The 15,274-nt window shown below is 41.3% G+C and overlaps 1 protein-coding gene across 1 annotated transcript in view; it reads left to right on the top strand.

Annotated features, from left to right (window-relative positions):
* The first annotated feature begins 280 nt into the window (after window positions 1–280).
* Window positions 281–15,274, top strand: part of LOC124556832 (synaptoporin-like) — a 104,664-nt gene continuing 89,670 nt past the window's right edge. Inside the window, exon 1 of the mRNA XM_047130848.1 lies at window positions 281–403. Within this exon, the coding sequence (XP_046986804.1) occupies window positions 389–403 (15 nt within the window). The 5' untranslated portion in view covers window positions 281–388. The remainder of the gene's footprint in view (window positions 404–15,274) is intronic.

Raw genomic sequence — 15,274 nt, 5'->3', positions numbered from 1 at the left:
AACATTATAATCTGTATATACATAACTTATACAAGACGATGTCTCATGCAAAAGCGATGTTGTCTTCAGACAAATAAGAGGATTTGATTTGACTCTGTAAGTACTTGTGGTATGTTAATAGTCCAGTAGTGCGAATTATGCATGAATAAATTTAATTGGAATATTATTGATCACTGGAACGGCCTATAATTTTGCAAGTAATCGTTGGAGACCACCATAGAGTATGGAGACCACTCGTCTGAGAATGTCAAGCATTATGGTTGAGTGTTACATCTGTCGAAGCTGATCTTTGGTGTCTATATGCCAGTACCAAAATCGTTAGGTAGACTGGTGGAGTATTGGAGGCTGTTGGTTGTTGGAGTAGTTGAACGTAACAGAAGATAGCGAAATGGATTCTGCTCAGGTAATTATTGATAGGAGTGCGTGCAGTTCCTGATATCGTTGTTGTGTAGTCGATGGCATGGGTGTTTAACTCTGTCAGTACTTCTGTGTTCTGATGCTTATTCTGATTGTGGTCCGTAATGATTTTCGGCAAAGGGGGGCGTGGTAGGCCGTGAACGGGATTTCGTCCAATACGCAGGATGTTAAATAGTAAGTTACCAAGACTTGAATTATGTTAATGGTGCATTGTTGTTCTATGTCATGGACTCCTCTATCTATTTGCATTGTATATGTGTGTGTATGCGATGTATAATGACCTGTTTGCAACCGTAAACATGTAATTAAATCCAACGTGGTGCTTGTTGAACAACAGTTGAAAAAGTGAATAGAGTTATTGGTAAAATCAGAAATATTAACATGTATTTCAATAATGCTTTGATCCGACTGTTTGTTACCTTTTTGCGCACTTGAAATTGGCCTGTAATTGGCTTTCTATTCGCCATTAAATCTGAATTCACCACTGTTTTGATTGTTGTGCTCGTTGACTTATTTATTTGAGCATACTCTTAGGAGAAATCAAACAGTAAACGTCGGGAAAAAGTGCTTACAATTGTTGTAAAATGATGGTTTTACATACGAATTCAATGGTATAGTAAGGAAAAACTTACTGCACCATAATAGTTTGCTTCTAAGATATTATTCTGATACTTTTATCAACAAAGTATACTCTCTATAGTTCTGGAAAAGCCCGCCTTCGGATATACATTCAATATAACAATCTGTGTTCCATAACAAGTCACGTTTTACTGGCGGAAAAAATTGATTTTTCGCCCGTTAGTTTTATTTACGATGTAGGTGCATTATTTTGAAAGTCGCAGGTACTTGCCTTTTATTAAGCTCTTGTTGAGTTAGGTACTGTATGAGGAGTGACGTGTAGGCTCGAATTAGCCAATAAAAGTCTATTATGGTGAGAAATGTGACCATGGTTTTTGTGGTGCAATGACAAAAATTGGATTGTTCGGCGCCTTCATTGATTTTGACGTTGTGTACAAATATAAATTGAGCAACTAATGTACAATGATCATTGTGAATGCAGTTGCATATATAGCTTCATATGACTTCAGTGTTGCATTCTGTGCATCAATCATTCTACTGTTAACTATAAGAAATTAACTAATAAGGGCCACTGAATTCTGAAACAAGATATTTGATGAAGTTTGTGTATGATCAGCACAACATTGCACATACAGTAGGGACAGGGTTGTTGTACTTTAATCTGGCTAGAAAGACCATTCTGGTTTCTTTAAAGAACTCAGTTATATTTGATTATGAAAATTAAATTAACATGCAAAATGTTATAGTTAGCCTTATGCCAAATAAAGTGTCATAGGGTCATTCCATTTCAAATACACACACTTTTAACATGAATTTTAATTTGCTGTCTCAGATTTTGTTGAAACTTGACCCAAAGCAAGCCTACATATAGATTAAGAGAAATACTTAAGTTTATTAAAATCTGTTGACCCATTTTTGAAAATAAGTCGCTGTAAAGTTGTCAAAAAAAAAGAAAAAAGATACCGCAATAACGTGAAATTGCTGCAGGAACTCTTCTATTTAAACTGAAATGGTGGGATGAGCTCTCCTGTGATAAACACAGTATGGGTTTGAGATGGATTTTTGTTTTCTCAAAACTTGCATCTACAAATATTTTCAGAATATTGTATGTAATGCTTCACATTATTGTTAACCAAGTCTCTAAGTATGAAAATGGGACTGTCATTGCTTCACACTTTCATAAAATTTTAAAAATGCACATTTCTTTAAATAACGTTTTTGTAAAATTTGTAGATTCAAGTGGTCATATACATAATTTAGCCTATCAGTAAATAAATTTACACTTTTTCATAAAATTATTTGTAATATGTTTGAAATGCCACTAGTGACTGTGATGAGTGATTATTTTATCAGAAGTACTAAAACTGGGTTTTTTAATACAATTGTAATTTGTAACTGTGATTAAGACTTGCATTACTATATGTAAAAAAGAACAAACTGGGGTAGAATTCCAGTTGTTAACTCCAACAGTCATAAATAGCTAACTGCTATTATTGTAGCTGCCTAAGCTCTGCTATGCCAGCTTAGAGTAAAGTCACCTGTAACTGTGGAGTCTGGAGCTTTTTGGATTCAGTTGCGTTAAACCTGTCATCTTCATGCTGATTTAATGACCGTGGATGTGACTATTGTTGGTGATTAATGTGGTGACACAAGCTTTGTTACTGTTTTGTAATGTGTTGGTTAGCGAACAAAATTATCTAAGTCATTACTCATTGCTTCAGTATATTTTCTTAGCTTCTGTACAGAAATATATACAAATTTTACTTGTAGGTGGTATTAGACAATGACTCAGGAAGACAGATATTGGACACTACAATGTTGCAATCATTAAAAAATAAAAATAAAAGAAAGAATCATTCAGTGAAAAGCATAAAGGCACTATGAAATGTGCGTGAATAGATGTGATTTGTTTCCTGATCTCATCCCAAAGATATCAAAAATTTGTGATAATTATAGGAAGCAGATTGGTTCGTTGAAAAGTATTAAAGAACATGATGATTGTAGTAAATCTTTATATGATGATAATGGAACAAGTTCTGGAGACACAAAATACATCTCTTCAGGAATTAGGAGTGTGTCCTGCACGTAGTATAAAACTTTAGGTGAAGCATTATTCTACCAAAAAATTGAAAACCATTGAGTTAGCATTTGAAAGACAGTATTTTGCTAATGTAGAGGATCCCTCAGAAAGTGAATGTGAATCAATGGAACATTCTGTAATAGATAACCTGAAAGCTAGTTTTTGTTCAAGTAGTAGGTAAAAGGAACTAATGCTACTAACTCATTTGCCTGAGTCTTGGGATATTAGGAAGATAATGCATGAATCCAGTGCTCCCAACTACATGGTACGCTGGGGAAAAAGAATCTTTTGAAGAGAAGAGGTATGTCAAAGTCCTGATCAAAAGCTGGGAAAGAATTTGTCACAAGAAGTTGTGCAATCAGTGCATAATTATTTTATGAGGATTATGAAATTATCAGAATAATACAAGGAAAGAAAGACTGCGTAACTGTCAATGGGGAAGACTGAGACATAACAGTAATAGCCAAAAGACATGTTTTGCATAATTTAAAAGAAGCATATAAAAGTTTGAAAGCTAAATTTCCAGCTGTGAAGATCGGGTTTTCTAAATTTGCAGAACTGTGTCCAAAACGCTGCATTTTAGCTGGTCATAGTGGAATGCAGTCAATATTTGATTGCACCACACATCAAAATGTCAAACTTACAGCCGAGCTCGTCACCTTGTATCAGGCCACGGAGTACACCTGGTGACACAGACTTTTCAATTGTGTCCTCTGCTGAGACTCTCTCAGCACCTTTCAAAGTTTCTGTGTGCTGTACACTGCCCATCCCTTAATGCAATGGGTCCAGGAAAACTATCACTTAATCTTGATGGATCCACAGTGATGTATATGTGGGTATCCTGGCCATGTTGGTCTGCTAGCAAACGAGGCTGCTGAAGCTGCTGCCAAGGCTGCAGTCCTCGTACCTCAGCCCACTAGTTCCTATATTCTCTCCAGTGATATGTGTTGTCTGTCAGGAGGTAGTGTCACTTTGGCATCGTCATTGGTCCTCCCTTCCAGATTTATTAAACCTCTCCCAGCAGCTAGGACAACCTCTTGTCAGCTCTCCTGCTGGGAGGAGGTCATTTTAACTAGGTTTCATACAGGGTACTGCCTGTTTAGCCGTCATCATTTGTAAGTGGCGCTCCCCCACCATTTTGCGCACATTGTGTCCAAGGTTTAACTGTCCACCATTGCCTGACGGAATCCCAATTTTTAAACTGTTTATGTTCCCACTTGCAGCGGCCTTGCTACAATGGATACACCAGTTCCCATCAGATCACCAGAATAAAGCACTGTTGGGTGTGGCCGGAACTTGAATGGGTGACCATCCGGGCCGCCATGCGATGTTGCCATTTTTCGAGGTGCACTCAGCCACTAGTGATCATGCAACAGTGCACGCCTTTGTAGAGTATTACAAAGGAGAGAACAGAACATGGCACATGAGTTATGTCATAATTTGTAACTGTCTAGAGCACAATACCATAGGAATCTACTGTTTTCGATAAAAGCTAATTCAGTGATTAAAAGCGAAATTATTTTCAACATAGAGTACATTGAAATTGAGAGATTCCTGGAAGAGCACTTCAGTCACTTGTTTCACAAAAAAAGGTACATACATGCCGCATGCTTTTATACCAACTGCGTCAAGTACGTAAAAAATATTGGCAAAGACTTTATCAGACACAAAACAATATACTGATGAAACAGTTACAAAATCTCCGGAAAGACTGACTTCGAAAGACGTTCATGGATATGTTACTGCTGTGTGTGACAAGAAGTTGTGGTTTGCTTATATTTTAACAAAAGATAAAGATCTTGATGAAGTTAGTTACTTTCCTTTACCCAGCTGGCCCATCACTACCTTGTATGTATCCTATAAAATCATATGATATGTAGTTTTCTATTAATGATATTCTTTGCAAGGTAAACACCAACAGGAAGAATATATCAGATTACTGGAATGAAACTATAAAAACAAAAGATGCATTTAACTAAAAGTTCAGTCTTAAAACACTGTTTAAATCAGGTTTTCCTAGTGACATTTGGAATGTTTGTGTTAACATTAAGGGGAGTTGGAATGCCCTATCTCGCCAATGTTAAATTTGCTAACTTTGTGTACCTTTTTCTTTGGAACTATTATCTTCAGAACTTTGAAATTCTGGCAGAGGTTTTCAGCATATATTGTGAGCCCACTGAACTAGAACCAATGTTTTCTTTTTGTTGGTATAGTATTTATGAATTTTTTACCATTAAGCCATTTTTTATTGGAAAAAGTATAACATAAACTTCCCTAGTTCAGAGAATAAGCCAGTTCTTGTCATGATTCTAGTTCAGTGGCCTCTTTGAACTGTTTTGCAGCATTTCTGAAAATTTGAATGTTGTTGGTTGAGTGGTTTATGAGATAAAGGTACATGTAACACTAAAAATGTCAAATGCCAGAAAATGCGATTAAAGTAATTTATTATGAAAATTCACAAATACCTTTTATTCTATTATCAAAAGTGTCCAGCAGAGTAATCAGGGTCATCTTCTAGTTCTTCTTCTTCACCTAGAAGCTTTCTTCTCCTTGCTGCCCTTGCTTTTTTTGTATTAAATTCAGCTGCATACTGAGCCTTCCTTACTCGCACGCTGTCCAGAAGCTGAAGACCTCTGATGGTGTTGATACCAGGAGCAATGCCGAGCCTTGCCATGACCTTTAGCCTACCCATATGACCATCATTGAATGAAATAACAGCATCACTGACTCCCCATTTCAATGTTTTTATCCCAACAAATACATTCTTAGGTACACGAGTCCAAATGAGGTTGTTGAACGACTCGTTTTGATTCTGGGTACAACCATGAAGACATTTTCGCAGAAGATCAGGATGCCCCAAGTCTCTATATATTGGTTTAATTACTTCCATAACAGCCAATGGAATATAATTTTTATGGTGATAAGGATCCCCAGTAGCTTGAGATTTTCTATAATTGCACCATGACTGAGGACCATCTGGACAAGCAAAATGTTGAGGATTATCATCAGTTGATGATCGATGTAAATATGTGGCCCATACAGCTTGTCTCATTTCCTGCAAATTATTTGCATTATTTCTTATTGCCATACCATAGTATTGTTGTAATTCATTTATAATTTTATCTGACAGGCGACCTCTAATGGTTTTACCATCTGACAAAATTTTGTCCTTCAGATTCTGTTTCAGTTTCCTTAGACGAGTGCCCATTCGTTTCTGAACATGACCGACACATTCTAGTTTAGTTATTGTCTTATTGACATATGGCATGGATTCTGTAACACTTTTGTATGCCTTGGAGTCCCCATCTCCAAGGAATTTTGTGTAAAATACTCCCCGTTCTTTTTCTGATCTGCTAAACATTTTCACAGCAGCGGCAGCCTCCATGCCTCCACTCGTACCTTCATAATTCTTGCTACATATGTGAGCTGCTTCTATCTTACCAGATGCACAATGGTAACAATGTTTAGTGAGCACTTCATAGTCCAAAACTTTACCGCTGTCCACACTAGTAACAGTAGCAACAGCATTTTTGGATGTGTGACCCCTTTTCTGCCAGGTTCCATCAAAAGCAACAGGGATATCTGGGTTTCCTTCATTTATATATTTTGCTTCACTGGCAGCAGCTTTCATTGATAAATCTGCTACAGACTGAACAGCATCTCCTATCACTTCAGTGTAATTGTCAATTTTAGCAGGTGGAGGTGGAAGATTCATTATGGCACAAAATGTTTGAGCAGCAGTATGTCCTTTACCAATTGCTCTCATTGCATACATTAGCCTGATATTACTCTCAAACAAATTGCTACTGCATGTTTTAGAGCTCCAAAAACAGGTCTCATTTTCACAACTGGCACAAACTATAGCAATTTTGCAGGAAAGTCCTATAGATTTTGTTATGTTCATATCAAAAGAACCTCCACAAAGATTACAACACAAACATTTCTTCATAAACTCAGTAAAAACAGGAAAGTCGACTAAAACATATTGTTCATTAGAAGCTTCATCTGTAATTTCACTTGCACAGTTTGATAACTTCTTTTTTGATGCACTGGTGGGCGTGTCTCCTTCACACATCTCAGCTGTACAAACGTCAGAACTTTCACCAGCATCAACAGGTGCTGAAGCAGAATCACTTGAACAAACGTTATTTGTAAATCTATTACCGCGAAACTTTCGCTTTTTAAATAATGATGCACTCCTAGGCATCGTAGAAACTACGCACTCACCACTGAAAGTCAAAACAAGACAGATAACAAACTCCAAATGAGCGACAAACTAAACTCGAGGCTCAAAACAAACACTCACAGATCAAAAACTGAACAATAAACACAGCTAGTCGTAAAAACAGTGGTACCTATGGAAGGATCAAAGATTCTACAACTGAAGAGTGAAATCCACAGCCTTCTATATGTAATGTTTTCGGAAATGCGAAGATTTAAATGTGTACAAATCACAAGATGGGTAACTTTGCTGGGCGCACATGTAATTTTGAAAAATTAAATAAAAATACTTCCAATTGGAATTTCTTAACAAATTTTGCACCATTTTAAGCAGAAAATTTCAAATTAAGTTATAAGGTTAAAAACTGAAAATGTGAATTTTTTCCATTTTCCGGCATTCCAACTCCCCTTAAGTTTGAATGTGTGTGTGTGTGTGTGTGTGTGTGTGTGTGTGTGTGTGTGTGTGTGTGTGTGTGTGTGTGTGTTTTTTTATCTGCTTAAAGCCATAAATTTTATAAAAATGTCGTTTCCTTATGTGAATTTTTGAAATTTTATAAGTGTGTATCCGTGACAGTCCCACTTCTCTACTTAGGTAATTAGTGAAGAATATGTACAATTTTTTAGTATATGCTTTTTGAGAAGGCAGTCAAAGTAACAGATGGACACTCTTTGTTTGGGTGACTCACTGTCCTGTAATGCAGTTAGAGGGGTAGGTTAAATTGAAAGGTGACACTCTAGGTGAGAGTTGAAGTGGTACCGAAGGCTTCAGTTAATGTAATGTGACAAATACTTTAGTTTATATGCTGTTAGGGCAATGGAGTGCTGTGCTGAAGGTGATAGTGCTTTTTTCCTTGTTTGAGCTCGGGCCACTAGTCTTGATTGCTGAATGAACAAAAGTGTTTATGGATCACTTTTTGTATATGAGTAAGATACCCCTTTAATAAGGTGAGCAGGAACATTGCATTTACATTTGAAAAAATAGTGAATTTGCTAGTCTGATTGGTTCAAAGCTGGTATCTTAATTTCATTAATCATTATTATGAAATGTCTTGTGTTCAGACTCAGTTTATCCATAACTGGCAGTAATAATTTACTTTTATTCTGTAAGAATGGAAAGGAATTTACATTCTGCTGAAACATAGTGCATAATCTGCCTTGTACATTCAGCACTACATGTAGTAAATTGTTATGTATTGTTGGTAAGATGATTGATGTGTAGATGGAGCTAGCAGTGAATTGGGTCAATTGGAGCCTTGAGTATGACATTGCTGTCCCTCTTCTACATACTAAACTTTAGTGTTCTTCATTTGCCCATGTATTACTCCACACATATATTACATAAAGACCTAAAGCAGACATCTGGTATTGGTGAGTTCAACTGACCCATGAAATTAGAGAAAATATGTGCAGCACAGTTCAGACAGAAATATGCTGTGCAAAGTTACGTGAGATGAGGATACACAATCGGGATTAAACTGCAGTGTTCAAAATTTTTGCAATTTTGATGTAAGGTAAGTCACACAGATTTTTGATTCAGTCAAAGCCTAGTTGATAAATATGTATGATGCAAGGAGATGTGGTGTTGCAGCTGCTAGACAGTATTAAAATGCCTGTCCAACCATCCAGATTAAGGTTTTCTGTAGTTTCTTTCAGTTGTATGAGGAAATAGATAAGATAGATCCTTTGTAAAAGGTGGAAGATCATTGCATTTCTTATCTTCCTGACTTACAAGCAAATCCTAAATGAAGTCAAAATAAGCCTAACTAGAAGAATGTGAGAAGTATTTGGTAAATTATGATGTAAATTTTGGGCCTACTGATCTAAGGAAAAATTCTAAGATGTTTTGGTTTTAGGTGGGCTCTGTAAACTAATCATTCTTCCACATACTTGGGGTACATAGTCTCACAAGAGTTCAGAAATGACAACATACTTCCACTGTTAAAAAATCAGTGGTTACACAGAACTGTATCAATAAATTTATTATACAACCACCTTGTCATAAACACACCATCTTCAGTGTATTGTGACATTGTAATCAGATGCAACAACCCATAACCACTATCAAGCTTCTCGTTACAAACAAACACCTCCATTCAATCATAAATCAGGAGCACATTTAGTGTACAATAAATCTGTGTTGATGCTCTGAACTATTCACCTAGACTGTTATTAAACATACTAATTTTGAAATGCAACTGTGAATAAATAAATTCAAAAACAGTGTAGGTGGAAAAGTTTTCATAAAATCATTCATTAATGATTCTGTCGCTGAAATGATGTAGGTTAGGCTGAAATAATCAGTTAGACCTCCAAAAATTTTCACCGGAGTAAAAAAATCATGCTATGGTTCTGACCTTGTCGTTGCATGAATGTTGAAATGACAAAGAATAGGAAGTGGCTGCAAAACAGAAAATTCCTTTAAACTTGCTAAACTGAGGAGAGGTGACTGGACACTTCCCCGTGCGTGCGCGCGCCCCGCCCGCCCCCCTCCCTCTCCCCCCCCCCCCCCCCCCCCCCCCCCACACACACACACACACACACACACACACACACACACACACACACACACACACACATATTCTCCCTACCTCCGCCTCTAAACCCCCCCCCCCCCCCCCCCCCCCAGTGTGGTTGTTGGACAGATATGCATAATTGTAAGTATATATAGCTGTATTGTATGTATCAACTCCTTAAAACTTTCTTACTTTTGGGATATTTTAACACCCATAACCCCTTGTGGGGTGGCACCGTGCTTACTGGCCGAGGCAGAGATGTCGAAACTTTACTGTCTCAGTTCGACCTCTGCCTCTTAAATACTGGGGCCGCCACACATTTGAGTGTGGCTCACGGTAGTTAATTGGCCATTGATTTATCAATTTGCAGCCCAGGACTTCTCCCATCTATCTGCTGGAGTGCACTGTGTGTTAGTGAGCACTTCCCCATCTTCCTGTCACTGCCCCAGTGTCAGGCCTACAAACGCCTACCCAGACGGGCTTTAAACAAGGTGGACTGGGAAACTTTCACCTCTGCTGTTACTGTTGAATCTCCTCCACATGGTAACATCAGTATGATGGTTGAGCAGATGACAACAACAATTGTTTCTGCGGCGGAAAACACAATCACCTGCTCTTTAGGGTGGCCCCAGCTTAAGGCAGTCCCTTGGTGGTCAGTGGAAGTTGCTGAAGCAATTAAGGAGCGTCGGTGAGCTCTACAGGGGCATAAGAGTCACCGTTTACTGGAGCACCTCGTAGGCGTTAAATGGCTCTGTGCCCGTGTTCGCCAATTTACCAAACAACGAAAGCAGGAATGTTGGGAGAGATAAGTCTCGACCATTGGGTGCTATACATCACCTTCCCAATTCTGGGCAAAGATCAAACGTCTTTTCGGGTTCCAGACCTCAACAGGTGTTACTACAAATGACGTGTTATCTACTGATGCAAATGCATTTGCCGAGCACTTTGCTCGAGCCTCTGTATCGGAGAATTACCCCCCCCCCCCCCCCCCCCCCCAGCCTTTCGCACTCTCAAATGGCGGCTGGCAGGGAAAGTCCTCATTCACTACACACCACAGTGAATCTTATAATGCCCCATTTACAGAATGGGAGTTCCTCAGTGCCTTTGCACATTGCCCTGAAACAGCTCCTGGGCCTGATCGGATCCCCAGCCAGATGGTTAAAAATATCTCATCTGACTGCAAGCGACATATCCTCGTCATCTTCAACTAGATCTGGTGTGACAGCATCTTTCCATCGCAATGGCAGGAGAGCACCATCATTCCGATGCTCAAACCCAGTAAAAATCTGCTTGATTTGGATAGCTATCGGCACACCAGCCTCACAACGATCTTTGTAAGCTGGTGGAATGATGGGGGGTCGGAAGTTGAATTGGGTTCTGGAGTCACTTGGCCTACTGGCTCCATGTCAGGGCGGCTTCCGCCAGGGTCACACTACCACTGATAATCTTGTGCCCCTCGAGTCTGCCATCTGAACAGTCTTTTCCAGATGCCAACACCTGGTTGCCATCTTTCTTTACATACATAAAGCATACGACATGACCTGGCGACATTATATCGTTGCCACAGTGTAATGAGTGGGGTCTGCAGGGCCCGTTCCCTTTTTATCGAGAACCTCCTGTCACTCTGTACTTTCCATGTCCAAGTTGGTGCCTCCCGTAGTTCCACCATAGCCAGGAGAATGGAGTCCTGCAGGGCTCTGTAGTGAGTGTCTCTATTTTTAGTGGCCATTAACAGTCTAGCAGCAGCTGTTGGGCCCTCTGTCTCACCTTCTCTGTATGTAGACAACTTCTACATTTCGTACTGCAGCTCCAGTACTGGTGTTGCTGAGCATCGCCTACAGCGAGCTATCCGCAAGGTGCAGTCATGGGCTCTAGCTCATGGCTTCCAGTTTTCTGCCATGAAGACATGTTATGCAGTTCTGTCAGCCAGAATGAGATTTTCACTCTGCAGCGGAGTGTTGCGCTGATATGAAACTTCCTGGCAGATTAAAACTGTGTGCCGGACAGAGACTCAATCTTGGGACCCCTTTGCCTTTCGCGGGCAAGTGCTCTACCCAGGTTCGAGTCTCGGTCCCGGCACACAGTTCTAATCTGCCAGGAAGTTTCAGTTCTCTCAGCATCGTACTGTTCATCCGGAACCAGCAGTTTACTTTAATGACAATCTACTTGCTGTAGTGGAGACATATTGACTCTTAGGTTTGGTTTTCAACACACATTTGACTTGGCTTCCTCATCTTTGTCAGCATAAATGGAAGTGTTGGCAGCACCTCAATGCCCTCCGCTGCCTGAGCAACACCAACTGGGGTGCAGATCACTCCATGCTGCTGCAGCTCTACAGAGCCCTTGTTCAATCCCGCCTTGATGATGGAGTGTGATTTATGGTTCAGCGGTGCCCTCAGCGTTGTCTTTTGCTCAACCCATTGCACCATTGCGGAGTTCAACTAGTGACAGGAGCTTTTAGGACTAGTCCGGTGACAAGCGTACTGGTGGAGGCTGGAGTTCCTCCAAACGGAGATCAGACGTGCACAACTGCTTGCCAGTTACGTTGCACACGTTCATAGCTCTCCTGAACATCCTAATTACCATCTTCTTGTCCCGACCACGGCAGTGTCACCTCCCACATAGGTGGCCCTTCACCACCTCTGCTCGAGGTCCAGTCATGTACAACTCGATGGTGCAGCTGTAGGACGAAGCTTCCCGTGCCCCTAAGGACTCTGTTAACCCTGCGGCTGTCCACTGTCACTTCCTCTCGATTCTTGAAGTGTTCTGGGGCTCTGAAGTGGTTTACACTGATGGCTCAATGGCTGATGGTAATGTTGGGCTTCGCATTTGCCACAGATGTCATATTGAGCCAGCATTCCTTGCCGATGGCTGCAGTGTATTCAATGAAGAGCTTGTGCCATATATCGTGCACTTCAGTATATCTGTTCATGCCCCAAGGAATCATCTTCTTCTGTATACTGACTCCTTGAGCAGCCTACAAGCTATTGACCAGTGCTACCCTCGCCATCCTTTGTTGGCGTCCATCCAGGAGTCTGTCTATGCCCTGGACCGGTCCCGTTGTTCAGTGGGGTTTGTGTGGACCCCAGGACACGTCGGCATCCCAGGCAGTGAACTTGCTGAGGAGGCTGACCAAACAGGCTATGCAGGGAAACTGCGTTCTGACGTACACCGTAGGGTTTTTTGGCTGTGGGAGACGGAATGGCGTAACAGTACACACAACAGACTGCCTGTCATTAAGGAGACGACGAATGTGTGGAAGGCTTCCATGTGGGCCCGTTGGAGGGAATCCGTTGTCCTCTGCCGGCTCTGTATTGGCCACACTTGGGCGATACACGATTACCTGTTGCGCCGTGAAGACACACCTCAGTGTTGGTGCAGCACCGGTTGACAGTGGCCCATATTCTGGTGCACTTTCCCCACTTTGACTGTCCAGTTGCCTCTCATTTTATCTGACAACTCATTGGCTGATTTTAGTTTAGTTTTTTATTCGTGAGGGTGAGTTTTATCATTTGATCCAAGTTTTAGTGCATGTCCTTTGTCCCTGTGTGTCCTCCAACCTAGTGCTTTTAGGGTGGAGATTTTAATGTGTTGCAGAGTGGCTGGCTTTTCCTTTTTATTCTCGTGGTTGCCCAGCCACTGTAATCGGCTTTCTTGTTTTACTCTCTTCTGTTTCTAGCGTCTCTGTTGTTTTCTTGTCCTCTTTTGTTTCTTTTAGTGTTCGTTGCCTTTCCTTTGTTCTTGTGGTTTTTCCTTTCTTTCCGTTTTGTGTTGTTTGTCTCGTCTGTTTTATTGTCACGCTTGTGGCATTGTTTTATTAGGCACAAGGGACCAATGTCCTCAGTTTGGTCCCTTCCCCCCTCTTTTAAACCAACCAACTGGATAATCCTCTAAGATTGCAGGTACTGGAATGCGATATGTTTAAACATTTGTTTACGCATTTATTGTCACACTGTTGTGCTTAATATCTCCAAATGTAAAGAGTGAACAACAGAATCAATGCAGTGGTATTCTTTTTAGAGGGAAGTCTTATTTGATGAGTTTGTCTATATTGGAATGTTTACTGTTCCATCCCCTGTGACATTTAGTAAACAGTTTTTCCACGAGTCCTGTATGCTCTAATGGCAGTAGGTGCAGTAACTCTTGATAACTGTAATAGATTGCAACTGTTGTTACAGATGCACGGACTGTGCTTCCTGTAATTGTCTGAATCTACATCACAATGCCCCCTGCGGTTTCGTGGGCTAGAATTTGCCCGCGGTATTCCTGTCTGTCATAAGAGGCGACTAAAAGGAGTCACCAACATTTCGGTTTTTCTGTGATGGTCCTCTCTCGGGTTTGACCTCCACCTTTTCCAAATTTCTGTTGGTAGTGCGTGCCATTTGGGGAAGGACGCCTTACGTGGTGGTTTTTGTTTGTCCATCATGCACCAAGATCTTGCATGCTACTTATTGTCGTGTAGCGGGCTTTGCACCCAATGTCTTATGGGTTGCCTACTTGTCTCCTGTGCCATACTTCCCTTTGCACCCAAGACAATTCTGGACCATTTCGGCACCCGAAATCCAGCATGGTAGCCAGTCCGTCATGGTGGGGTTGTCATATACCCTCTTGGTGTCAGCCTCATGACAACACAAGGATTGTACTGCTGATGCCAGAGCTGAGACCTCCCCACGTATGCCAAGTAGTAGGTACCCATCCTTCTGGGGCACCAGAAGTCCCAGCAATGGCAATCCCGCCAGGTGGCTCTTGCTGAGGCTGGGTGGTGCCTGTGGGGAGAACCCCCGGTCAGACTGGGTGGCATCAGGACGAATGACCTGCAATGAAGTGGATTAAATCAAATGAAGCTGGTGGTCACTCAGCCCCTAAGCGTGTACAAAATTGATTTGATGCTGTGACCTGATTCCCAAGTGTTTCCCTCCCTGGCCACACCTTGGGAGGACCGTGCGGTGGCTAGGTCTCCTGAGCCGTATTCGCCTTGGTACCTGGTTTGCTGCAGGACTGATGGAGAGACCTTTCAGGCAACGAAGCCCCAGTTTTTCGTAGACCACCTCGAAGATAGGTTTGGGGAAGTGGCGGCGTTGTCTGAAATGCGCAGTTGGGTGATATTGATCCAGGCAGCCTCCCCAGCCCAGTCGCGGACATTGCTCGCCTGTGGCAAGCTGTGTGACATCCCTGTCTTGATTACGCCCTGTAAAAGCCTTAACATAGTCCAGGGTATTATTTTCCATTGCGATGTCCTTTTGCAGTCAGATGAGGAGCTACGCGCCAACTTAGAGCGACGGCATGTCCACTTCATCCAGCACATGCATAGGGGACCCAAAGACAACAGGGTTGCCACTGGTGCCTTGGGGGTGACTCGTTGCCTGAAAAGGTCAAGGTGATGGTTTACCATTGAAACCATACGTCCCTCCCCCTATGCGGTGCTTATAAAGTGTTGGAAGTTTGGTCACATTTCATCTCGTTG

Source organism: Schistocerca americana, chromosome X (genome assembly GCF_021461395.2).
Source record: "Schistocerca americana isolate TAMUIC-IGC-003095 chromosome X, iqSchAmer2.1, whole genome shotgun sequence".
Taxonomy (NCBI): domain Eukaryota; kingdom Metazoa; phylum Arthropoda; class Insecta; order Orthoptera; family Acrididae; genus Schistocerca; species Schistocerca americana.
This window is presented reverse-complemented; position numbering and strand designations above follow the sequence as displayed.